We start from the raw sequence: 26,469 nt of genomic DNA, 5'->3' as shown, positions 1-26,469 counted from the left end.
GCCCCTGGGAGTAGTTTTGGCTTTCCCGGTTGGGAGAATCTTGAGGGACTGCACCTTGAGTTCTGGGTTATGTCGAAGAAGAATGGAGGCACAAAGAGCCTAAGGCTTGTGTGGGGAGCCAGCTGCCCAAGACAGGGCTGGGGCTTCATCCGCCGAGGGGAGCGCGTGACTTCAGGTCAGAGGCAGGGTCCCCTCCCGCGCACACGACCTCCCGCTGCCCCGTTACTCGCGGAAGCAGAGACCCCAGCGCGCGGACTTAGCCCAAGGTCACACAGGCACTCAGGCCAGCTTGGCCCGCAGTCCCGCCAGAGCGTGGAGGAGGAGCTCAGCCTGCGAGGCCGCACGGCGCCTCCCTGGCGGGGCGAGGCTGGGCGTTCCAAGTCCCCAAGGCAATGAGCCCCCCTGGGCCTGGCCAGTCCCCAGGCCAGTCTGAGGAAGGAGGCCATTGGTGCTGCCGGGCATTGGGGGCGCGGCCTCCCTCCCGCCGGGCCCGAGCGTGGGACTCCGACCTTCTGTGACGCGGCGGCGGCGTGGGCCGAGCCCGCGGGACTCCGCCCTGATGGAGGCGGTGAGGCCGGGGGCGTGTCCTGGGCGGGACCTTCCTCGCCCCGCCGGGTCCTTGAGAGGCGTCAGCGCTGGGAGGGCCCTGCTGCGGGATGTGAGTGCGGCGGGGGGCGCGTGGCGGGGCGCCAGTCCTGGTCCCCTAGGTTCCCGGGGGTCGCCATGGGCTGGAGCACAAGTACTTGGGCGGCCGGGCGGGCGGACCAGGTGTGGGCCCAGGTATGGCGGGTGAGGGGACGCTGGGGCCGGATGTGCCCAAGCGGGCCCCGCGCCCGGTCCGCCCGAGCCGTCTCTCAGCAGCCCAGGGAACGGGAGCCCGTCCCGGAGCCCGCAGCATGCGCGGGTCTGACGTGGCCCAACCAGTCTTGTGGAGGCCCCTGAGGTGGCAGCAGTTGCGGAGGTGTGATGGGGTGGGGTAGGGAGTAAGCTGCGCGGTGGATAGGAGATGACTAGCACCCTGGCTCCTTGTTGGGCCCGACCGCGCGAGCCCCAAATGTCTGTTTTGGAGCCCCAGCTTTCGCTATCAGGACGCTTTCTTTGCTCCGCTATTTACAATAGATGCATTTTCTCCATCTTCGCAAAAGGCACACATTTTATAGGAAACTGAGGCCTAGGGCAGCACAGCTGTTAGTTGTAATTGTTATAATGTGGAAGTGAGGTGCTGAGGTCTTGCAGCCTTAGTCCCCTCTCAAAGCCTTTGGTGAGATGGAGAGGTGGTAGGGAAAGAGCCAATGTTCAGTAAGGACCCGCTATTATTGTTGTTGCTGTGTGGCCTCTTTTTTGCAGCTAGCTAGTGGTACCAGGTCAAGTCTGTCTGGTAAATCAAAGCCGACTGGTGCACAATGGGAGTCCGCTTCCCACACTGAGACCATCTCTATCTGTGCATTCTGTCCCTATGCCTACGGAAGGCCGCACACAACCCAGCTGTACCAGCACGTGCCAGAGACCCGGTGGCCCATCGTGTACTCACCGCGCTACAATATAACCTTTATGGGCCTGGAGAAGCTGCATCCTTTTGACGCCGGAAAATGGGGCAAGGTGATCAGCTTCCTAAAAGGTATGGAAGGCCCACCTTGGACCCTGCATCTGTTTCCTTTACCTTCCACCATTGCCTTTCCCTAACACAAGCTTCAGATACCCCTGCCTCCAGCCTCAGCCCTCAGACTGCCTTCCACCCATGCCGTGAAAAGGGACTTTCCAACCCAAACTTCTAAGCATATGTCCGTGTCTCAAACCTTCCCTAGCTCCCTATCGCTCTGGACCTAAGTTTTGTATCTTCCCCTGGAAGTCCAGTAGAAAGGGAGCTAATTAATGATGGACACAGGAAGCTGAAGTTTGGAGGAATCCAATGTCTATCCACCACAAGATCAGAGAGTCCAAGAAGAAGAGAACTCTTGCTCCAACTTCATTGATTACAAATGGAGGAAACTGGGTCCCAGAAAATTTAGGAAACATGCTCACAGTCACTTTGCTACTAAGTAGCAGGTATCTGAAACTCAGAGTTCCAGGCTCCTACCCTTCATAGCTCATCTCACTGGGCAAGGTCAAACATGCACTGTTTGAACTGTGGTGTGGGAAATCCAGGCATCACAGTAGGCTAGTGCCAGGATATTATTGTTCCCTCTGCATCAAGAGTGCTTTAACTGAGGGAAGTAGGAAGTGTTATGGAAATGTTGCCTGGTGTAGGATGGCTCAGTTCTTCTGATCACACCATGGAGAAAAATTTGGCGTGAAAACTCCGCATTATCATTTGGGGGCTAGCCCATCTTAAACACTAAGCCCATCTCCCTTTTTAACAAATCCAGAGCAAGCCTGAGGGTCTGCACCTTGCAGAAAATAGAGTCAAGTTGGAAATTAATAACACTGGTCCTATTTTATATATATATATATTTTTTTTAATTTTTTTTTTTTTAATTTCTGGCTAGCTTCTATTCATGGCAAGTGATACTTATTTTCAGTCTGCAGTAGTGATTAGAGTGAGTATTCACAGAAATATTAAGTTGAAAAGAATACAAGTTGTGTGCAGCTGTGTAAGAACTCTGACAAAGTGAGCAGAGCCAGCCTGCCCTCACCTTGTTGTTCTCTGGCCTTCCTGAATATGGTCCTTCATGCTCTGCTTCCAGTCTGAGTTCCTCCTCTCATTTCCCCTTGGGCTCTGGCTCCGGTATCACCTAGTTCCTTGTCTCCCTCATCCAGAGCCAACAGTCCTCATGAGTTTTCTCCTTTCTCCTATGAGGATGTAGGTAGAAAGGGGGCAAGGGTCATATGGTGAAGGGCCTTGGGTGCCTCCAAGAAAAGAGCTGGCCCTTTGCCTGAAGACACTGGGGAGCCATAAAATGTTCTGGGGGTGCGTTAGGAGGAATACCTACTGTTTGTGGAACTACCCTGTTTCCCCAAAAATAAGACAGTTTCTTATATTAATTTTTTCTCCCAAAGTTGTGCTAGGTCTTATTTTCAGGGGATGTCTTATCTTTCCATGCGCTAGGTCTTATTTTTGGAGGATGTCTTATTTTCGGGGAAACACGGTGTATGTGAGAAACATATGTTACTAGTTGGTTTCTGCCAGGGTTGGTTTCTAAGGGTAATACTTTAAAACAGATCCCCATGATTCTGACCTTGTTGTTTCTTTGATTTCCCTAGAACCCAGAGAATCATGGGCCTGTTCTCACTGTGCTCTAGAGCATTTCATCTCTTGACCTCAGTTTCTTTCTTTGAAAAATGGAACAAATCTTATCTGGTGTATGTGAGGGGTAATGAAATAATGCAGTGTTTTCTAAACATCGGTCATTTGCAAACCACTCTTGGGACCTTGCCATCTCTTCATTCCACCTGTTCCATTTTTAATTCATATTTTTTATTGACTTAGCCTTCATTTTTAAAAACTTAAATAAACTTGTTTTAAAAGGAAACATATGTCATCTAAATGGGAAAAGCTGGTTTCACTTGCCATAAATAGAAAGTCATGGGAAATATAATGCATTGAAAACAAGAGTATAATTTGCTTCAGGCTGCTGACAACTGTTGCTGCAGGTTGTGAGTGCTTTTTGGGGGTTAAAAAGGGAGATGATCATGAGTCAGGAAGGGATTAAAGAGAGGCCACACCACACTGAGCCTCCCAGGATGCCATCAGAAGTTAGGGGGAGAATTGATCAAAGAACTTTTCTCACCTTGAGGGTCAACATCATTGACCCAGGTGTCATCTGCCTCTGAAAGTTTTCCAGACACATCGGAGCTCACCTTGTGGCTATCCGTGGCTTGGAAAGGATCTTTGTGTGAAAAATATCTGAAGTCCCCTGGTCTAAGGACCTGGCCGTTGTTCACACTGCCTGGGAGGCGGCCTGTTGACAGAATACCCATAAACCAGCAATGCCCACCTTCCCCTGGGGCAGGGCTGACAGAGGTCAGCCTGTGGGAGGGACTGGGCTGAGCCCTCCTAGCAGGGAAGTATGGTGCCCACTTTGTGGTTTCAGAAGAGAAGCTTCTGTCTGACGGCATGCTGGTAGAGGCACAGGAAGCCTCAGAGGAGGACCTGCTGGTGGTGCACACGAGACGTTATCTCAACGAGCTGAAGGTACAAGGCCAAGGGCCAGAAGAGCTGTCTGCCAAGAGGAGTGGCCAGGGGAGGGCAGCTCAGCCTGGGAAAGCACAGCCTAAACGGGATCAATTCCTGTCCATAGTACAGGGGAAGCATGTGAGTCTGTGGTCCCAAGAAGAGCAAGGTGTCACAAACACCAGGGATGGCTAGACTGCTGCAGGGGTTATGAGCTTTCACTCTGGAATTGTGAAAGCAGGGATGTCCACTTGGTGGAGAGTGAAACTTCACAGAGATTGGGGTTTCTACATTAATGACTTTTGATCTGTGCTCCATGAACAGGCTGCACTGACCTGCTGAGATGATGGACAGGGTAGCCCAGCCCTGTCCCTATCCAATCCAAGCTGTTCTATTTGGCCTATTTTTATATTGGATTTAAGTTTAAGATTTTGTTCTGAGAATTTGTACTGCTAAAAACTTGATGAAAACTGTTGTGCTAAAAATGAGTTTGACACCCCCAGGGCACAGCAGGGAACATATCTGGTTGTGCAGGTGGTAGTGTATGGGTGAACTGGAAGCTGTGGCCCTTCCCAAGTGGGTGGCTGCTACTCAGCCCCACTGTATGCCCAGCATGGCCAGAGTACTTGGCTTTGAAGCAAAGCAAGAAATCCAGATTATTAAGTGACAGTTCCTGATTTCTTAACGTGTTTACTCATTCAAGATTTTAAAATCCCACCTACAGGCTGTCTGCTCATGATCTCCTTCTAGAGGACCTACAGCTGTTGTCAGTGCTGAGGTTCTGAGGTGGAGGCAGTTAGTCAGTTCCCTTTATGGGAGCAGAGAGGAGGGCTAGGCAGGGGTTTGCATCCAAACTTGGTGCTGTTAGCCTGCCCTGGTGAGGTCAGGGATGTAATAGGTTCTCGGCCCCCAGGAGTGTGGAATCTCTATACACCTGAAACTTATATAACTTTATTAGCCAATGCCACCCCAATAAATTAAATAAAGTGTTTTATTTTTTTTTTTAAAGAAGGATTCATTTTAGACTGAGAGCCATAGTAGAGGTCACCAGGCTCTTCCCTTCCATAGGTGGAAAAGCTTAGGCCCAGAAAGAGGATACACCTTGGCTATGAAGGGGAAAAAAATAGAGGGCCCTGTATGGAAGTAAGCTCATTTAGAATGATCAGGGAGGGTCTCCCAGAGGAGGTGAAGTTTGAGCTGAGACTAAATAGTAAGGAGTAGATGACAAAGGAGTAGATGGAGCTTTGAAGAAAGAATGCTCCACAGCCTCAGACTGGGAAGAAGGGACTTGGCCTCCTGCAGCAGGAGAAGGGTGATTGATTAGCTAAGTTGAAGGGACTGAGATATTGAGAAGGCATGTGGAGTGTTCAGGGAGGCCAGCAGCATCAGACTACACAGGGTTTTGTAGGCTGTGGGAAGAGTTTTGGTTCTGTTCCAGGTGCTATAGAAGCGTGATACAGTGTGCTGCGCTCTTCACGCTCAGGTGAGACACATGTCCACTTCGGGCATTGTCTGGCATCTCGGTGTTGCTGCGTAGAAATATCCCAATCACCCTGCAGACATATGCATTTTTCTCTTCTCTTTTCTCTGCTGTGAACACTTGAAGAGTTCATGCAGGTTTCTCAGGGCTGCTCTTCCTTGGCTGTTCGTGTGTGCAGTGGAACATAACCCTCTCCCCTGCCCCACCTCCACTCTGCATCCTTCCTTCCCCCCCACCCCCCCACATTCCGGAATTCATGCCTGGCCCTGCACTGGTGTGGCCTTTGATACTTAATAAACAGGGTATTGAAGGAGATGCTGTAATCTGATGTTTGACAGATGATATCCTTTCAGGAAAGCAAATGTCTATTGAGCACCTACTGTGTGCAAGGCCCAGAGGTGGCCCCACTGAGGGTACTGGTTGGGTTGGGCCAGTGCAGGCTCTTGCCTCCTACTAACCCCAGTGACAGTGTGCCATGGGATGTGTCATGCAGATTTGACATCTCGTCCTTGTGCATCCCGAGCTGGGCAATGCCCAGGACATGTTTATGAAGCAGGTATTTAGTGAACATCATACTCTGTTCTAAATTCGGGGAGACAAGATGGAACAAAGGAGATAAGATCTTTTTTTGAAGCTGGCATTTAGGTGGGAGTCAGATAATGTCACAAAAATCAAATCAATTATATATGATGGTAGAAGGCACTCAGTGTACTGCAGAAAATCGGGTGAGGAAGACCACAGTTTGCAATGGGGGATCTCAGAGGATCTTACTGATGTGGTCATGAACTGAGGGCATAGAGGGAGTAGGCATGGGGACATCCAGGAGGACATTCCAAGCAGAAGAATGAGCAAGTGTAAAAGCCACGAGGCAGTGGTATCTCCAATGTGTTGCAGCCACAACAAAGAAGGCAATGTGGCTGGATTGGAGGGGATGAAGGGAGGCTGGTAGGAGGTGAGGTCGGAAGAGGATAGGGCCAGACCACCCGTTGCTGTGGCTTTGCTCTGAGAGAGGTGGGAGCCATGGGTGTATTAAGCAGAGGGACATGACCTGATTAGGTTTTAACCTAGTTGTTTGGAAACTATGGTAAGAATAGACTGTCAAGGCAGAAGCAGGGAGACCAGAAAGAAAGGAGGTCGTGCAGTTGGGAGAGATCCTGGGCTCTAAGAGGCAAGTAGCAGTTGAACACGGTATTCTGTTGTTCAGATGAGTAGGTGCATATGAGAGAAAGAAGGCAAGGATGTTTCAGAAACTTTGACCTGAGCCCCAGAAAGCCGGGATGTGAATTGGGCCTCGTCACTGCCCTTAAAGCATCACAGTCCTGTAGGAGAAAAGGAAGCACCGTTTTCAGAAACATAGCACCAGAAGGCAGATGTCCCAGAAAAGTCTCAGGGGAAATAGGACCCCTCAGGGTCTCTGATTCTCTCTTCTATTTTCTTCTCTCCCTTTTTTTTGTTGTAAAGTTCACATGATATAAAGTTAATCATTAACTATTTTAAAGTATAAAATTTAGTGGCATTTAGTAAATTTACAATCTGGTATAACCATCACCTCTATTTAGTTCAAAAACATATTCATCACCCCAGAAGAAACCCTTCCACACTAAGCAGCTGCTCCCATTCCTCTCCTCCCCTCCCCCTTGCAGGGGTACCACCAATCTGGTTTTGCCTTTTATGATTGTTTTACATAAGTATACCTGGAATCATAGAATATGTCACCTCCTGTGTCTGGCTTCTTTCACTGAGCACAGTGTAAAGAATCATCTACGTTTCAGCATGCATCAGTTTTTCATTCCTTATTAAAACTGAATAATATTCCATTGTGTGGATATACCACATTTTGTTTATGTATCAGATGAGTTTTTCCAGCTTTTGATCATCTTTGTACATAGTGTTGTTCTGAACATAAATACAAGTATTCATTTGAGAACCTATTTTAAATTATTTTAAAATTCCAGCTAGCAGTGGAATTGCTGAATTATATGGTAATTATTTTTAACTTTTTGAGGAATCACCAAAATGATTCCCACAGCAGCTACACATTTTACATTCCTTTTTTAAAAAAAATTTATTGATTTTTAGAGTGAAAGAGGAAGAGGGGGAGAAATATCGATTTGTTGTGTAGTGACCAGGAATTGAACCTACAACCTTGCATATTGGGACAATGCTTTAATCAACTGTGCTACCCAGTCATGGTCCACTTGACATCTCTAACACCAGCACAAGGGGTCCATCTTCTGTACACCCTCACCAACACTTATTTTCTGTGTGTTTTGTTTGTTTGTTTTTTATTGTTGCTAATTTAGTGGATGTTATGTGGTATCTTATTGAGGTTATAATTTGCATTTCCATAATGGTTAATAACATTAAGTATCTCTTCATGTGCTTTTTAGCCACTTATATGGCTTCTTTGAAGAAATGCCTATTCACTTGCTGTTGAATTGTAGTTCTTTATATGTTCTGGATATTATGTGATTTGCAAATAATATTTTTGCTCATCCTATGGGTTGTCTTTTCACTCTTTTGGTAATGTCCTTTGATGCACAAAATGTTTAAATTTTGCTAAAATTCAATTACTGTATGTTTTTCTTTTGTTGGTTGCTTTTGGTGTCTAAGACTGTGTTGCCAAACCCACGGTCATGAAGATTTTACCCTTGTGTTTTCTTCTAAGAGTGTTATAGTTTTAGCTTATATTTAGGTCTTCGATCCATTTTGAGTTAATTTTTGTATATGGTGTGAGATATGCATCCAACTTCATTCTTCTACATGTGGATATCCAGTTCTTCCAGAACCATTTCTTAAAGAGACTGTTCTTTCTCTGTTGACTAGTTTTAGCTTCTTATAGATAACCAATAACCAATTGGCTGTAGACATATGGATTTATTTCTGGACTGTCAGTTCTATGCAATTGATCTATATGTCTATCCTATGCAATACCATTATCTTATGTTTTGATTACTAAGTTTTGTAATACGTTTTGAAATTGGGAATTGTGAGTCCTTCAACTATGTTTTTCAATAGTGATGTTTAGGGTGCCTTGAGATTCCATATGAATTACAGGATCAGCTTCTCTGTTTCTGCAAAAAGAGCTATTGAGATTTTTTTTTAACTTTATTTTTTAAAATTTATTTATTTATTTACTTTTTAATTTTAATTTATTTTTAAAAAATATATTTTATTGATTTTTTTGCCCCCCTTCCTCCCATACATACCCTCCCTCCCCAGAGTTTTATGTCCATTGGTTGTACTTATATGCATGTATACAAGTCCTTCAATTGATCTATTATCTCCCCCAAATCTCCCTCCCCTCCCCGCTGTAATTTGACAGTCTGCTTGTTGCTTTACTGTCTCTATATCTATCTTTTGGTTCATCAGTTTATAATGTTCTTTATTATCCATAAATGAGTGAGGTCATGAGGTGTTTCTCTTTCAGTGATTGGCTTATTTCACTCAGCATGATGTTCTCCAATTCCATCCAGGTTGCTGCAAATGATGAGAATCCCTTCTTTTTTATGGCAGCATAGTATTCCATTGTGTAGATGTACCATAGTTTTTGGATCCAATCATCTGCTGACGAGCACCTAGGCTGTTTCCAAATTGTGGCTATTGTAGATTGTGCTGCTATGAACATAGGGGTGCATATATCCTTTCTGATTGGTGTTTCTAGTTTCTTGGGATATATTCCTAGAAGTGGGATTACTGGGTCAAATGGGAGTTCCATTTTCAGTTTTTTGAGGAAACTCCACACTGTTCTCCACAGTGGTTGCACCTGTCTGCATTCCCACCAGCAGTGCACAAGGGTTCCTTTTTCTCCGCAACCTCGCCAACACTTGTCATTTGTTGATTTGTTGATGTTGGCCGTTCTGACAGGTGTGGGATGGTACTGCATTGTTGTTTCGATTTGCATCTCTTGGATAATTAGTGACTTTGAGCATGTTTTCATGTGTCTTTTGGCCTTCCTTCTGTCTTCTTTTGAAAATATTCTATTTAGGTCCATTTTCCATTTTTTAATTGGATCATTCATCTTCCTTTTATTTAGTTGTATCAGCTGTTTGTAGATGTTGGAGATTAAATCTTTATCAGTGGTAACATTTGCAAATATGTTCTCCCACACAGTGGGGTTTTCTTGTTGTTTTGTTGATGGTTTCTTTTGCTGTAAAAAAGCTTTTTATTTTTATGTAGTCCCATTTGTTTATTTTCTCTTTAGCTTCCATTGCCCTAGGGGTAGTACCAGTGAAGAAGTTCTTTTGGCATGTGTCTGAGATTTTGCTGCCCATGGATGCTTCTAGTATTTTTATCGTTTCCCGTCTGATGTTTAAGTCCTGTATCCATTTTGAGTTTATTTTTGTGTATGGTGTAAGTTGGTGATCTAGTTTCATTCTTTTGCATGTATCTGTCCAATTTTCCCAACACCATTTATTGAAGAGACTGTCTTGACTCCATTGTATATTCGTGCCTCCTTTGTCAAATATTAATTGAGCATAGTGATTTCGGTTGATATCTGAGTTCTCGATTCGATTCCATTGATCTATATGTCTGTTCTTGTGCCAGTACCAGGCTGTTTTGAGAACAGTGAGCCATTGAGATTTTGATAAGAGTTGTATTGAATCTGTAGATATCATTTGGAGATAGTTGCCATATTTACAATATTAGGTCAATCCATGAACATAGGATATTTTCCAATTTATTTAGATCTTTTTTCATCAACAGTGTTCTATAATTTTTAGGGTATGTCTTGGTTCTTCTTGGTTCAATTAATTCTAAGTATTTTAAATTTTGATGTTATTGTAAATGGAATTGCTTTCTTAATTTTCTTTTTGGATTTTGTTGTTAGTGTATAGAAATACAACTAATTTTTATATCCTGTACTTTGTTGAATTTATTTATTAGGTTTAATTGGGGGGTTGTGTTGGTTCTTTAGGATCTCCTAAAACATCATGCCATCTGTGAATGGGGAGAAGTTCCACTTTCCTTTCCAATTTAGAGGCATTTTATATTTTATTTTCTAACTAAAGGCCTGGTGCATGAAATTCATACATGGGTAGAATCCCTAGGCCTGGCGAGTAATCAGGGCCAGTTGGGCCTTTCTTCTGCCCCATGGTGGTCAGTGCACATCATAGCAAGTGATCAAACTGCTGGAACTTCCATGGAAACAATTTGCATATTCACTTTTTATATACTAGTATGTAGATTGCTTTGGGTTGTACTTCCAGTTGAACAGAAGTGGCAAAAGCAAGTCTTCCTTGGCTTGTTCCTGATTTTAGGTGGGAGGTTTTCAGTCTTTTATTATTGAGTATGATGTTAACAATGGGAGAGAGAGAGAGAGAGAGAGAGAGAGAGAGAGAGAGAGAGTGTGTGTGAGAAAAACACCCTTTGTCATGTTGAGGGAGTTCCCTTTTGTTCCTAACTTGATTGATTTTATGTAAGGGTGTTGGATTTTGTCAGAGGTTTTTTTGGTCATCAACTGAGATAATTGTGTGGCACTCTCTCCCTCCCCCTTCTCTCCCTTTGTTCTCACTTTACTGCTGGAAAGCCCTTACCCAAACCAAGTAGTATTATAGTTGGGAACAAAGACTCTGACATCTGACCAGGCACTGGGATGGGCAAGCATCTTTGGTGGGTCGAAGGCATCAGGCTGGGGTAAACCTCACAGGTTCACAATAGCTCATTCATTCATTTGTTAAGCCCTGTCTGTGATCAAGTTCCCTACAATAGTGGTTCTCAAATATGCTTAAGCCTCAGATCCTCTGGAGGGCTTGTTACTACACAGATTGCTGGGCCCCACTCCCAGTTTCTGGTTCAGGAGGTCTGGGGTGGTTCTGAGAATGTGCCTGTCTAATGAGCACTCAGGTGCCATTGTTGCTACTGGTTCAGGATCCACACTTGGAGAAGCACAGCCCTAAAAACAGAGTCTGCAGCAGGGATTTACCTGGGGTAAGGTTTCACATGAAATCTCTGGGAGAAGGCATCAGGCAGATTAAACAGGGGGAAAAGCTGGGCCTGCACGTGGGTTCACCAGGATTGTGACCTCAACCTGATCCCACGGGGTGTGCTATAGGCAGGGCACTGTCTCAGCAACAAGAGAACCGGGCTCTCACAGGCTCTCCTGGGATGGGACAGGTGAGATGGCCTCTTTAGGAGAGGGTGCAGGAAGGGATCTGGGGAGGATTGACAGCCTGTGCAACAAGCACTTTCTGTGTGCCAGGCATCATTCTCAGCATTGCCTGTGCAGTAGGGAACAAGTATGTGCCTGCCTTCCTGGAGCTGGCATCCTTCTGGGAGAGACAGATTACAATAGAGGTATTGTTATTGTTAGGTAGAGACCAGTGCTGTGTACAAAGATGAAGCAAAGGCAGGGGTCGAAGGGCCAGGTAGGGGGACTTTAGATTAGGCACTGAGGACAGGCGTCTCCAATGGTCTAAGTCCTCATTCGAGGCCTTCTTGGGAGGAGCTCTTGTTTCATAATAAGGAGACAGGAGGACAGAGGTACAGGTAAGTAGAGGACTGTGCTCAAATTTATATTGCATTGGCAGAGTCCAGAGTTAGACTAATTGACTCTGAGGAAGACTTATGAGCCTTGTCCTTCTCCTGCTCCCATCTAGCCTGTCCCTCAATGCCCTTGCCTGGGGCCAGGCTATCAGAGGGCCTGACCTGCTGACAAGTCCGGGCGGTTTCACTGCAGCCCACTGTACCTCCCAGATAACATATCTGTTCCTGGCACTGGAGTATCTGTCTCCACCACCCTCTATCCCCCAGTCTGTCCCATTCCCTCCATTTATGTTTCACCCTGGCTACTGATGTTTCTTTCTAGGGTAGCTATATCTAACAGAACTTTCTATAGTGGTGGAAATATTCTAGAAAAGCTCTATCCATCCAGTAGTGGCCATTAAGCTCTTAAAATGTGGCTAGTGTGACTGAGGAACAAATTTTACCTTAAAAAAAACTTTTAAAAAAATTTAAGTAACTTAAAATTATACACAAGTAGCCATGTGTAGCTGGCAGCTACTGTATTGAGTGAGCAATACCCTTGCTTTCACAGGAGCCATAGCTGGGCTGAGAAGAAGGCTGATGTTTTCAGCCCTGTTTTCATGGGCACCTTCTCCTGCGGGAGCTGGTTCCTTTGGCTAAATCCCGTATGGACTGTGATTTAATGCTTGGCCCATATGAAATTCAGTCTCTAGCTGAGTTTCCCCAGTATTGTCCCATATGGCTACAGCTTTGTGAAGATCAGTACAGTACAGTATCCTATATATTAAAAGCCTAATATGTTAAGGGTCCAGTCATCTTTTCAACCAATCAAAGCATTATATGCTAACTAGAGGCTCGTTTCAGGAAGATTTCTGCAAGAATAAATCTTCCTCTGGCCTATTCCTGTAAGAATAGGGCTTCCTGTGGGGGGAGTGAAGCAGAGAAGGGAGCCTAACACGCCAAAGGCTTCGCTCTCGTGTCTGCCGCCTCCATTCTCCACAGCTTCATTCCCTTCTCTGCAGCGCTTGGCTTCCTTCTATGCTGTCTTCAGTCTTCACTCCATGCCTGCATATGCAAATTAACCACCATCTTTGGTGGGTTAATTTTCATACTTGCTCTGATTGGCTGGTGGATGTAGCGGAGGGACAGTCAATTTGCATGTTTCTCTTCAGTGTTTCCCAAACTTTTGACATATGTATACCCCTTCTATAATTTTTGTAACACTGAGTACCCCTCGTACTCATGAGAACGTAGAATTAGGCGCAGCTAAGCACGGTGCAGTGCATATCCCCACCAAACTCTTCCATACCCTGTATCCCTGGGGGTATACGTACCACACTTTGGGAAACACTGGAATGCTAAGGCTGCTCAACTGCTCTCTATGACATGCACTGACCACCAGGGGGCAGATGCTTTAACTGGTAGATTAGCTTGCTGCTGGGGTCCAGCTGATTGGGACTGAGCGAGACAGGTTAGACACATCCTAGAGCCCTCCCATGGTCCCTCCCCAGCTGGCCAACCTCCCACATCTCTCCCCAGCACTGATCATGCATTGGTGGGGTCCCTTGGCCTGGCCTGTGCCCTCTTGCAATCCGGGACCCCTCGGGGAATGTCAGAGAGCCAGTTTCGGCCTGATCTTGTAGGGACCCCACTGGTGTATGAATTCATGCACCAGGCCTCTGGTGTTATATTAAAAGCAAATTGAGCAGGTGGAGGTTTGTGGTAAGGAAGTTTGAGAAGCAAGCAGTGAAGCAAAGGTAGAAGGGATTCTGTAGCAGAACTTTCCAGAGCCTTTAATGTGCCAGCATGGGCTGTGACCTTCCAGGAGGGGGCAAATAAGCAGGACTTCCCAAACTCATTGGTGTGGACCCTTCCTGATGGAGAGCCATTGTGCTATAGCTGCTGTGGAATCCTCTTAGAGAAAACTATTTTTGTGATCAATACAAATGAAGCTACACAACCTACTAGGGTCTGTGTTGGACACTCAGGGAGCCTTAGACAGTGCTTCCCATACTGCTGTAGTTGTAACAGGAGAACCAGTTAGGGGAATGAGAATAATGGCAGCCCCAGGGAGGAAGTGAGAGATATGAGGGTCTGGGGAAGGTGAGATGGGGACAGTTAATAGAAGGCATGTGGGGAACAGATGGACAGAGGTCCAGGACTCCAACACTGAAGGGCAAAGCCCAGGTTGGAGTCCACTGGGACAAAAAGGGACTGTCCTGGGACCAGAGGGATGATGGAGGAGGGAGGGAGGGAGATAAAGAGGGAGGGAGAGAGGAAATGAGGTAGGAACGGAGTGAGGGAGGGAGGGAAGTAGGGAGGGAAGGAGAGAGAGAGAGAGGGAAAGAGGAGGGGGGGCAGGCAGACACACAGGAGGCTATGTGGCTTCATTTGTATTCAGAGTTACCATATATGCTGGTGTGTAAGACATCCTCATCCCCCAGAGATAGATCCTAAAGTGATCACTCCAATGTACTCCAATTTAAGATGGAAATGACGTCAGTGATGGATGGTGCTCCCCTCTTTCCCCATCGCAGGTGTGGCGATGAAGAAAACTCCCAGCAAAACAGGTTTCTTGTCCTGTGTGTAGTTCTCTTTAAAATGAGCCCCAGGTTGCTAAGTTCATTGGAGGTAGAGAACCATTTCAGACTCCCGTGTGCGATAATCTAATTCAGTCCATCATGGGAAACTATTTGAGGCTCTCTGAGTGTCCATCACAAACTCTAGGAGGTTATGTGGCTTCATTTGTACTCAGACCCTTCCTCTGCTGGTTATGATGGCAGTTAGTCACTTAATGTGTTTCTTCAGAGGCTCTTTTGGGTATTTACTCATTTGTTTCCAAGAAAACAGTGGCTCCAGGCCTTCCATCTGCCAGGCTTGTGGTAGGCAGTGAGATGGCATGATGAACAGGGGAGCTGGCCACTCTATCCTCTCTGGGTCTGTTCCCCACCAATATATGCATATGCACATACTGTCAGCTAGTGGTCATTGCTACTGATTTAATGCCAACAGAAATCCAAGTTTGGGGTGCAGTGAAGAAGGAAACTTAATTCTGTGCAAACAGCCCACTTGCGATATAGCAAGGCCGTGAAGTGGCCCTGGCAGGGAGATGGCCCTCAGATGAGGCCTCTCAGGCTAGAACTCTGCTCTGCTCTGCTCTGGTTTAGTCGGCTCCAGCCCAGCCCAGAAACCAATCCCCAGTCTCTGGTGGAAAGGGAAAGTGCCTGTGGGAGCCAGAGGGAAGCTGGTCCTAATACAGATAAATCCCTGCCTCTGATCAGTCCATTCTCAGGATATGAGGACTCCATATCCTCAGTTTGATTGGTCCAAAAGGCACTGTAATTGGTGAAAATGGAGCTGATCTGATTGGTTGGAGAAAATGCTGATGGGTGATATAGATGTGCAGATCCAATTGGACAGGAGAAACCTCAGTCCTACTTGTTGACATAGGGTTCCAGGAACTCCTTCATATGGGCTGGCTCAGGTGGCAGAAACACAGTGCAGGCCATGTGGTTTGCATGAGAGGCTGCTGCTTAGAAAAAGCTGAGGAAGGAAGCATGATCATCCCTACTTTCAGTTCAGTAATCTATGCCCCACAGACCCGGCTCTCGGGTTCCTTTCCTGGAGTGAGGGAGCAGAGCAAGCCTCTCCCTCAGCTGTCCTCAGCCCTGCCAGCCTGTGAGAGCTGACAACACAGGTGTTCATAGCAGTGCAGGCAACCTGATAAAATGTCTCCCTTTGGCCGGTGGCCTCAGCCACCAGGACCCCTTTGGGGGCTGACTGGTCCTGTCCTGCCCTCCTGACCCAGTTTCTCCCAGTTGTCCCTGCACTACCACCATCCCCTCCTGGCTCTTTAAAGGCACATGCTTTTTCTGAAGGCCTATCCAGACCCAAATCTAAATCTCTCCTGATTGGTGATCACAATGACCACACTTCTCAATTCTCTCTCACTGGATGCCTTGGCAGCCTCACCTCCTCACTTTACTCACTCCTTCCTGAAACATTCTCTGTATCTGGCCTCCTGAGCAACTCTGGTCCCTCCCCCCCCCCACCTCCCTCCCTCTATCCTTCCCTCCCTTCCTCTCTTCTTCTCTTCCTCTCTCCCTCCCTCCTCCATCATCTCTCTGGTCCCAGGACAGTCCCTTTTTGTCCCAGTGGACTCCAACCTGGGCTTTGCCCTTCAGTGTTGGAGTCCTGGAGTTCTGACCTTGTGTCCTGGACCTCTGTCCATCTGTTCCCCACATGCCTTCTATTAACTGTCCCCATCTCACCTTCCCCAGACCCTCATATCTCTCACTTCCCCCTGGGACTGCCATTATTCTCATTCCCCTAACTGGTTCTCCTGTTACAACTACAGCAGCATGGGAAGCACTGTCTGAGGCTCCCACTGCTCTGACATGCTTGAGAGCCTTTGCTGGCAGACCAGCCCTCTGTGTCCCAGTTGTACCTAACTTCTGTTGAACATGGACTTACTTTTCTCTAGTAATTTTTTCTATCTTGACCCCTACAGCTGGACAACTCTTGTTCACCTTCAGTCTCTGCTTTCATGTCACTACCTCCAGAAAGCCTGTCTGCCCCTACCCCACCCAAACCATGTTCTTCTTCGCAAGGCTTGTCACATATGACTACTTCCCATCTAGGCTGCAAGCATGCTGACATGAGGACTGCACCAGCCCCCACTTAATGAACATTTACAAAGTTACTGGGCCCTTCTCTGTGTGAGGTCAGTGGGCACAGCGAGCATGGGCCTAGTGCATTCTCAGCCAGGCAGGAGGTGGTTCAGGATATGGAGCATGGGCATTTGCCCGAGGGTCTGGGAGGTCATAGGAAAAGCTGTGTCCTGATCTTGGTGCAAATGACTTTTAAGTGGCCCCGTCCTCCTGCCTCAGTAGCTGGAGAGGAGGCAGGATGCCTCTTTTGAAAAGAGGTCCACTTCTCAGTACACGAAGAAGTCATATGTACTGTGCTGGGGAAGCAGGACATCTGGGTTTTCAGACTTGGCTCTATGACTCACTGTGTGACCTTGGCAAGAAAGATCCTCCCTGACTGGGGCCTCAGTGTCACCATTTCTGGGTCTGCACCTCTATAGTTTGGAGTCCTCCTAAGCTCTTGTTTTGGGCACAAGAGGGCAGCCAAGGGCTTTGGAGCGCTGAGGAATGTGGGCCAAATAGGCTTGAAAAAACTGTACTGGGTAAACTGATCGTTACTGCACCCCAAACTTGGTGAGGCCAGACTGGAGGGGGTTCTTGTTTCTTATCACAGTAACTGCACCTGGCCCAGAGTTCACCCGGAGCACCTGGAAACTGGCATTACAGGAAATCTGATTTCCCAGCTGCTGCTTCTGAGCTCTGGGCATGGCAGTGGGAGGCCAATGGCCTACGTCTCTTTCCACAGTGGTCCTTTGCTGTCGCCACCATCACAGAAATCCCCCCTGTCATCTTTCTCCCCAACTTCCTTGTGCAGAGGAAGGTGCTGAAGCCCCTTCGGATCCAGACAGGAGGAACCATAATGGTAAGTGGAGAGGCAGGTGAGATGTAGGGCTGGGGATCCCCACACCTGGTTCCTTCCCACCTCTGGGCCATTGCCCACCCTGGGCTGTTGCCTACCCTAGGCTCTTCATATGGATGCCTTCCTCCCACTTAGTAATGGAATAAAACCTAAGTACTCCTCGAGGCCCAGCAGCGCCTCTCAAAGCCTTTCCCACCCCAGGGTATCAGAGTTCACTGTTCCTTTTTCAGGGACGTCCAATTGAGTTATCATATTTGCTGGTGTGTAAGACATCCTCATCCCCCAGAGATAGATCCTAAAGTGATCACTCCAATGTACTCCAATTTAAGATGGAAATGACGTCAGTGATGGATGGTGCTCCCCTCTTTCCCCATCGCAGGTGTGGCGATGAAGAAAACTCCCAGCAAAACAGGTTTCTTGTCCTGTGTGTAGTTCTCTTTAAAATGAGCCCCAGGTTGCCAAGTTCATTGGAGGTAGAGAATCATTTCAGACTCCTGTCTGCGATATCTAATTCAGACCTGGTAAATGCCTGTTGACCACTATAGTTTTCTTTTCAACCTGCAAATTTGTATCTTTTTTGTTTGTTTGTTTTTTGTTTGTTTGTTTATTAGAGTATTACTGCTCACCTTCAAAACTTGGATTTCCTATGGATTTCAGTATTCAGTGTACTATATTTCTATGAGCAAAAACTTGTCTTTTTCCCTTTGAAGGCCACATTAAAATCATTGTCAGTGTATGTGTGATCATAAGTACTTTTATTTATTCCAGTTTCCTCACAAAATTGCACTGCACATCCCATATATCAGCCAATCTGGTACTTGCTTCTGGGACTGAGTTTACTGGGGCTGGATGCTTCCTCAGACCCACCTCAGAGCTCTGCTTTCAGGTCACCACCTCCAGAAAGCCTGTCTTCAGAGCTGGCTGGAAATTGTGTTTATGGGATGAATGAGTGAATCAGTGAATGAGTGAGTGAAGAAGAGGGCTGCCCATGCCCTTCACCCTGTGCTTATCTCCAGGCGGGCAAGCTGGCAGTGGAGCGAGGCTGGGCCATCAATGTGGGTGAGTGCCATGCCTGGGGGAGCTGGCCTGTCCAGGGCCTGGGGGCAGGGAGGGCCGAAGGATCCTGGAAGTGTCTGTGAGTTTGGAGATGCTGGTGCTAGGAGGGACCAACCAGTGCCTCCAGTTGGCATGGAATCCTTGTCTGAAAGAGTTGTCCAGATTGCTCCCCAGTCCTGTCTTTGCATACTTCCAGTGGTGGGGAGCTCACCCTCTCCCATGGACAGCTCTGCATGAGGCTGAAACCTGCAGAGTTTCAGAGGCTCCCCAAAAGACTCTATCAACCTCTTGGGGCCCAGGACAGCCTTCAGGAGCTTGGCCATGTCATGGTGGGTTGGCTTCCCAGGATCAATATCACTTTGGGGCCTTGAGGTCCAGTATTTCCCCAGTCCCTTGGACTCTCTCACAGAATTGGCTCATGAGAGGTCGCACCCGTGGCCTTCCTCATCCCTGCTGTGCTCCTCATGGAGGCCCAGCACTTCGTTTGTGAAGCCCTGTCTGTCCGACCTCTCGTCTGAGCTGGGTGTTATTGTTCAGTCCGATTACATTGATGAGAACATGGATGTCGAGAGAAGCCTAATGGTTTGCTCAGAGCCCCATAGCTGCCTTCCCCCACTCCCACCTTGGATTGTGAACACTGCAAGGCCTTCTTGGTATGGCCAGATACCCATCATTAGGTCTGGTTTAACCATTAAATTATGATACTCTGCTGAATAAAAAAGTGAGTGATACATGCCATTTGTTTCTATAGAGGTCCCAACAGGACTCTGGGGCCCTTGGTTTGAATCTTGGTTCTGCCATTAACTAGCTGTGTGACCTAGGGCAAGTTGCTAACATCACATCACTCTCTGTGCTTCAGGGTCTTAATCTGTAAAATGGAGATGATAATGATAACGGTGCCTTCAGTGAGCTCAGTGCCAGTGAGGAGTTCACTGTTGGCTGTTATCTCATTAATAGGATCCAATGCCAGCCTCTTGGGTGGTGCGAGGCATTCCCTGTATCTGGGCCCTGGCCTCACACTGCCAGGTGAGGCAGTTACTGAGCTCAACTTCAGAAACCCTGCAGCTCAGTTCTTGTAGGGGTTGCAGGGGGTGGGCTCTGGCCACTGAGGCTCTGAGGCTATAGTTACAGTGTTGAGGGGTAGAGGAGGCTTGGCCCTGGTCTCTAGGACCCTCACTGTTGCCATGGGTAGCCATGACCAGCAGAGGTCACCCCCTTCTATCACCCGGCAGAATCTGGGGGTTCCCAAGGTAAACGTGCCCCATAGCTCTGCCACCCTTTTCTGGCAGGAGGACTCACATGTGGACAGGCCCAGCTCTATGGAGACTTACTGTCTTGGGAAGGATGAGCTCTGTCCCCTAACGGATGTGAGTGGGCACTGGAGTCTGACTTGTTGGGATACCCTAAGAGGTTTCTTTCTCTGACAGGGGTGGCTGTAATGGCAAGGCTGCCTCCTGACCTGGGGATGGAGACATATCTAGGCACGCAGTTCACTTTGTTAACCTGGAGACCCAGGAGCCTTCCTGAGAGCTGAGCAGGGAGGGCACATGGGAGGGCAGGGAAGGGTGCCTGGGTCTAGCTCTTGAGCCTGGCCCTGACCACATCATATCTGCCTTCTATAGGTGGTGGCTTCCATCACTGCTCCAGCGACCGGGGAGGGGGCTTCTGTGCCTACGCGGACATCACACTTGCCATCAAGGTGTGCAGGAGAGCATGTGGAAATAACCTTCAAGAGATCAACCCCAGGGGCCCCTTGCCACTCCCAAGTTTGTGTTCTCACCCCACATTATAGAGGAAGGAAGTAAAGCTCAGAGGGAAGGAAGGTCCCTGCATTACTCAGCCAGTCTCAGGCTCAAACCTAGATTGGACTCTCCTCTGTGTTGCCTGTGCCAAAAGGGAGATAGTACAGCCTCTGGCAATGGCAGTAGCTGGGGAGAAGCATGTATATCAACAATGAGGGCATCCTACAGAAGAGTGAGGGGAGGTAGAAATAATAATAATAATGATCACAATAATACTGATGACATTTACTACAGGCTCAAGCCTATGCCAACCTTTGTTCTCAGTAGCTCACCTCAGTGAATCCTCATGTTACAGATGAGGAAACTGGGGCCCAGAGCTGAGGTCTCACAGCCAGAGGGGCAGAGCTGGCATTGGTCTCCATGTTTGTGGAACATGGAGCTCCCCCTGACCACCCAGCACCTGGTCTCAGGCTGGGCTTCCAGAACAGGTCATTGTGGTTCCTGTTCTCACAGAACACACAGACTAATGCTGGGGGTGAGACAGGTCAGCAGACCCTGGGCATTCAGGAAGCAGACACGCAGGAGAGTTTGAAGGGCAGACAGAGGGGAGGAAGGCTTTCCAGAGAAGGAGGAATTTGGACCTGACCTTGTAGGAAGACAAAGATTGTTGAATAAAGTTCCCAGCCCGGTTTTGAAGGGAGGCTTCTCCTCCCCCAACCCCCACATTTCCCCAGGATTCATGGAGAGTCACGGAGGGCCAGCCTCACTCACCTGCTCACCTCCTGACTTCCTGCCCTTCAGGGCCCAGCACAGGCCCCTTCCTGCAGGAGGACTTTCCTGACCCTGCGCTCATGCTTCTCTGGAGCTGCATAGCTCTCATGGGCATGTGATGTCTTTGCCTAGTCCTCCTGCCCTGGCACCTCACCAGCTAGGAGTCCCTGAGGGGCTGTGTCTTCTGCCTGTGTGGGTTCTCACCTCTTCCCTCTCCTCCTCTGGGCAGTTTCTGTTTGAGCGAGTGGAGGGCATCTCCAGGGCCACCATTGTTGATCTTGATGCCCATCAGGTGAGTGCCCTTTGTGGGCTGGGGTCCTGTGGGCCCCCTCCTCAGCCCCCTTACATGTGTTTCCCATCAGCATCCATCATACAACCTACATTGTGGGACTCCTCCCCCTGGAAACATCTGTGAGCCCCAAGGCAGATCTGCTACCTTCATCCTAATCTGCCTCTCTCCCACTACCCGCTCTCTCTGTACCTGGAGAGACCAGAAGCAGAGGGTCCTTCCTTCTCCTCCTACCCCTCTCACCCCAGCCAATGCTGCTGTGAAATTGAGGGTCCTTCCTCCCTTCTCCTGACTGCCTTCCTAAACCAGGCTGGTGGCTCTTCCTAAAATCCCTACAGGCAGTGCTATTCTTGTCTCTAAACTCCTCAGTGGCTCCCTAGTCAGTGCACAGAGTCCAGGAGCCCTGTGGACCTGCTCCCCAAGAAAATGTTCATTCATGCACTGCAGGGTTGCTTGGCCACTGCTGGGCAAAGCATCAGGACTGGCCTTACCCAACTCTGGCTCCTGTCGTCCCAGGTGGGGCAGGGTATGCAGTGGGTTCTTGAAGGCCGTCCTGCTCCTCTGCTGCTGTGGTTTTGTGATGGTTGGGACAGCTCCAAGATCACATGACACTGAGCTCCTGAACCACATGATTCTGTAATTTATGTTTCACATCCCTTACAGTTTTATGTTTCACATCCCTGATCCCATGCCTTGTGTCCTGAAGAAGATTGAAAGGGCTTGGCTTGCTAAGGTCATTCTGAAAGATCATGGGGCCAATGTTTTGAGGTTGAATACTAGCTTTGTCACTTCAGAATCATGAGATCCTCTGACAAAAGGGAAAACCACACTGCTCAGGCACAGGGCAGTGGGGTTGGAGGGAGGGTCCTGGCTTTGTTGAGGCCACTTGCCTGCAAGTGGCTCCCATGTTCTCCCCGCAGGGCAATGGGCATGAACGGGACTTCATGGGTGACCAGCGTGTGTACATCATGGATGTCTACAATCGCCACATCTACCCTGGAGACCGCTTTGCCAAGCGTAAGCTGCCCGCCACTCTCAGTCCTGAGTTCACTCTTGCTTGGATGGGGCTTTCTCCTGAGTATTTCCTATGTGCTGGGTGTTGCAAGGTGGGAATTGTTCCCATTGTACAGATGAGGAAATTGAGATCTAAGGAAGTCACATGACCCACCCAAGATTGCATTATTCTGTTTAAAAAACATACGGATTGGTCCTTATATTAGGGTGGCATTAAAAGAATAAAAAGAGATTCCTAGGTGCTATTGGAATAGCAGGCAGCTCCTCCACTCTACCCACTGGATGTTGGAGGGTCTCCAGGCCTCTGTGTGGGTGGGGGCAGAAGCATTCCCAGGAAGACAGCACACAGGTTTGACCAGGCCCTGTTGTAGCACACAGGGAATCTGTCTGTAGCACACAGGGAATGAGCAAAAAGAAATGAGGGAAAATAAGATAAGTAGGATATTCCAAATAAGACAGAAGAAATCAATTCAAATATAATAGTTAGTAAAATAAAAATAAATGCAGGCAGGTTCAACTTACCAACTAAAGGCAGAGATGCTCAGGTGAGCTATGAAAACTCGAGCACCTGCCCTCTTTGTGAGTTTGGGGACCTTTATGCTGGAAGGGTTAGTGAGTCTGCTGTGGGCACTCAGCTGCTGGTATACCCCAAGGGACCAGTCTCAGAATTTAATCTTGAATGTGCTGGGTTTGGACATGGGGGCACAGCTTGCTATCCCTGTGTCTGGGCAAGGTGTTTTATTCGCAATTCCCCTTCTCTCTTTTGGGTCCCTGCTTTCAGCTTTGGTGCTCTTTTTAGCTGAGTTTCCCCCCACCCCTCAAAATTGTACCAAGGTAAAACAGAGCCCTGTCTGATGTGGATGTGTTGTTTAGGTACTAAACTAGCAGTACTGTCCTCACTAGACATTGATTGTACAGTATCGCAATGCCAAGAAAAGGATGTGTGTGTGTGTGTGTGTGTGTGTGTGTGTGTGTGTGTGTGTGTTTAGCTTCATTTTGAGTGAAATGAGAGGCTGAGCAGTGCTAGAGTCAGATTATTTTCTAGTCCTTCCTTGGGCACTGGCAGGGATCCAAGCAATCTTTGTCCTCTTAAGCCTCAGTTTCCTGTCTCTGCACATGGGGAATTTCTGTGTCCCTCTCAGAGGCCATCAGGCGGAAGGTAGAGCTGGAGTGGGGCACTGAGGATGACGAATACCTGAATAAAGTGGAGAGGAACCTCAAGAGAGCCCTTCAGGAGCATCCTTCTGACGTCATGGTGTACAATGCAGGCACCGACATCCTCGAGGGTGACCGCCTTGGGGGACTGTCCATTAGCCCACAGGTATGTCCTGAACTTGGCGGGAGGCGGGGACAGGGGGAATGGTCTGCTCTGAGGGCTCAGCTGCAGCAGGACAGGTGGACCACATTGATGCTTCTCCTGATATCAGGGCAGATGGATGGAAACAGCTGCAGTTCAAGCAGGGCTAGACCTGCAGCAGAACCGCTTGATACAATGAGGGAGGGTTGGGGACTGCCTGAGCTCACCTTCCCAATCTCCCAACAGGGCATTGTGAAGCGGGATGAGCTGGTGTTCCGGGTGGCCCGTGGCTGTCAAGTGCCCATCCTCATGGTGACCTCCGGCGGGTACCAGAAGCGCACAGCCCGCATCATTGCTGACTCCATCCTTAATTTGTATGACCTGGGGCTCATTGGTCCTGAGTCAGCCAGCGTCTCAGCACAGAACTCAGACACGCCTCTGCTACTCTAGGAGTTACCCTGACTGCACTGCCCTTCGAAGTGGTTCTCTGCCTGCCTCCCACCCTGCCCACCCCTCAGTGCTTCTCCTTTTCTAACCACATGGATGGCAGAGCAGCTGCCACAGGCCCTGAAGGGCCTGGACCTTGTCCTTGCCCAGGCCTGCTTTCGGGGCCTGGTAGGCAGCTCCTCCACTCTCTCGACTGGATGTTGGAGGGTCTCCAGGCCCCTCTCTGGGTGGGGGCAGAGGCATTCCCAGGAAGACAGCACACAGGTTTGACCAGGCCCTGTGGAAGTAGGCAGCTCACCCAAGGAGAGAGGAAGGCAGGTGAGGCTCTGGGGGCTACCGGGAGGACCTCCAGGGGTCAGGATGCTCCCATTTTAAAATATGTCGGACCCATGTCAGACCAAGGAAGCTTTCATCTCTGCAATGGCTGGGCCTCTCCCTCTTCTTAAATCACAAGATTTGCTTCCTTTTTGTCTCAAGCAAGGCCTGAGGATCTGGGGCCAGCCATGTGGGTGGGACTGAAAACTGGCTCCTGGAGCCAGGCCTGGTGGGGGGACTGCATTCCTGGCCTGCAGGCTGGAACCTGGTCCTACATGTGAGCAGTGGCAGGGAAAGGGGAGGTTTCCCTCTGGCATTCTTTTAGTAATGCAAGGGCTAGACCTATTCTCAGAGCCCCTTGGCTGACTGACTCATGGATGGGAGGCCTGAGGAGTCCCATCCCTGCTTCCATAGCAGGCTCACCTATTCAGGGCGGAGCAGTTTGGGGAAGAGCACTTGGCTCAGGACCTTGGCGCAAGAAGCATAACAGGGCTGCTGACCCCATTGGGAAGGCAGAGGAAGATGAGAACTGGACGGGGATTTCTCGTTTGGTGCAGGTGGCCAAGCCAGGTCCTGCAGGAACCAAGGCCCAGGTAGGGACTAAGGCATGAGGAGGCTTGGGTTTCTGGAGGGAGAGCAGAGGGTCTCCATCTGGGCCTATGGGTTGTTAGGGAAGGAGGCTGGGGCAGGGCCCTGGGTGGGGCTACAGACTCCACTGGCCTCACTCAAATTTCTGGGCACCTGATCATACTGTCCAGGATTCCGAGTGGGCCCTAACCTTGTCCTCAGCTCTACTCTGAAGGGGACTCTTGGATCCCTGAGGAAACTGGCCTAGGGGGAGTGCCCACTCCATTGCCTGGGTGTGTTCTTACAGGACAAAGGTGGGGCTAAAGATGTATCTGGGTCCCAAGTAAACTCCATCTATGGGTCTTGTGTCCATTATCTTCTGGGGCTGCTTCTGCTATCTTCTCCCTCACACTTCCTCTGCTGCAGCGTGGGTAGGAGTAGGGTTCCAAGATCACAAACTGTCAAAAATGCTGACCTTCTGGGCAAGACCTATGGCATTAACCATCATTTGGACCACATCGCACTCCACCCTCCCACCCCTTGCCTTTGTCCTTGTTATCTCTGTATCTCATCCCTTGCCTCCAGGTCAGGCCTGTGACATCTGGGGAAAGGCTGTGTGTGATGCAGCACATCTCTGTGAGCTTCTGTCTGTACAGAACTATAAAGGCTTTTCTTGACTGGCCTAGTCACTCTGTGCTCTTGAGATGAAGAATCCCTCCCTACTACGAATTAAAAGAAATAAACACTTAAAATGCATTTAGCACAAGGCCTGACATGGAGCAGCTGCCCAAGAAATGGAAGTATTTTATTCTACCCTCCTACTCTTATGAAGTAGTTATTATTCCCATTTTACAGATGAGACAGCTGAGACTCAATGAGCAACGTGATCCAAACCCCACACACATCTAGTGAGGCATAGAGCCGTTTGAACCCAACTCTAGGCAACTCAAAAGTAGGCATCTCAGCTGCCTCAAATTTAGCAGGGGTGAAGGAGATGTGGGGAGGTCATTGCTCTCCACACAGGAGGGTCTGGGAAAGTATGGGATGGGAAGGCAGGCAGCGTTGGACTCTGATGGTGGCTCTGCACAGCATGGAGGCAGCAGGTGCTCCAGCAAGGCACCGTGTGTGTGTGTGTGTGTGTGTGTCTGAGGCAGTGGGTGCTCCAGCAGGGCAGTGTGTGTGGGGTGGGGGAGGGTCTTCTAGCTCTGGCCTTTGATTGGAGCACTCGTGGAGATGGTTTGGATGGGGCAGATGAGTCCAGGCAGGTGGGGAGCAGGACCTTGTCCTCAGCTGAGCAGAGTGACCAGGCCATCTCCAGGGTTAGCAGCACACGCCTGGATGGGAGCAGGATGGACCCTGAGTGGTCAGAGCCAGGGACAAGGACATCAGATGAAGACATGAGGGTGG

At 48.7% G+C, this 26,469-nt stretch overlaps 1 protein-coding gene across 8 annotated transcripts; it reads left to right on the top strand.

Annotated features, from left to right (window-relative positions):
• Positions 1-502: 502 nt before the first annotated feature.
• HDAC11 (histone deacetylase 11) lies at positions 503-25,818 on the top strand. Of its 8 annotated transcripts, none has more exons than XM_036445760.2 (10): positions 503-658; positions 1,470-1,618; positions 4,032-4,132; positions 17,451-17,567; positions 18,581-18,623; positions 20,243-20,319; positions 21,363-21,425; positions 22,343-22,439; positions 23,579-23,757; positions 23,980-25,818. In XM_036445760.2, coding segments are annotated over exons 1-10 (1,032 nt in total). In that variant the 5' UTR covers positions 503-656; the 3' UTR covers positions 24,184-25,818. The 8 variants fall into 8 exon arrangements, with proteins under 8 accessions (XP_036301653.1, XP_045440109.1, XP_045440110.1 ...); XM_045584154.1 differs by having other exon boundaries at positions 635-780; positions 17,520-17,567; XM_045584152.1 differs by having other exon boundaries at positions 635-780.
• Positions 25,819-26,469: the final 651 nt, after the last annotated feature.

This window comes from Pipistrellus kuhlii, unplaced genomic scaffold, assembly GCF_014108245.1.
Source record: "Pipistrellus kuhlii isolate mPipKuh1 unplaced genomic scaffold, mPipKuh1.p scaffold_m20_p_2, whole genome shotgun sequence".
NCBI lineage: Eukaryota > Metazoa > Chordata > Mammalia > Chiroptera > Vespertilionidae > Pipistrellus > Pipistrellus kuhlii.
Note: the sequence above shows the minus strand (reverse complement) of the source record. Positions and strands in the feature narration are given on the sequence as shown.

What these genes read in the sequence shown, in the direction of transcription:
- HDAC11 (XM_036445763.2), top strand. Translation starts at nt 897, where the DNA reads ATGCGCGGGTCTGACGTGGCCCAACCAGTCTTGTGGAGGCCCCTGAGG. An exon ending in ACATCACACTTGCCATCAAG is followed by an intron (nt 20,320 to 21,362) that starts GTGTGCAGGAGA and finishes TCCTCTGGGCAG; the next exon opens with TTTCTGTTTGAGCGAGTGGA. An exon ending in TGGAGACCGCTTTGCCAAGC is followed by an intron (nt 22,440 to 23,578) that starts GTAAGCTGCCCG and finishes TGTCCCTCTCAG; the next exon opens with AGGCCATCAGGCGGAAGGTA.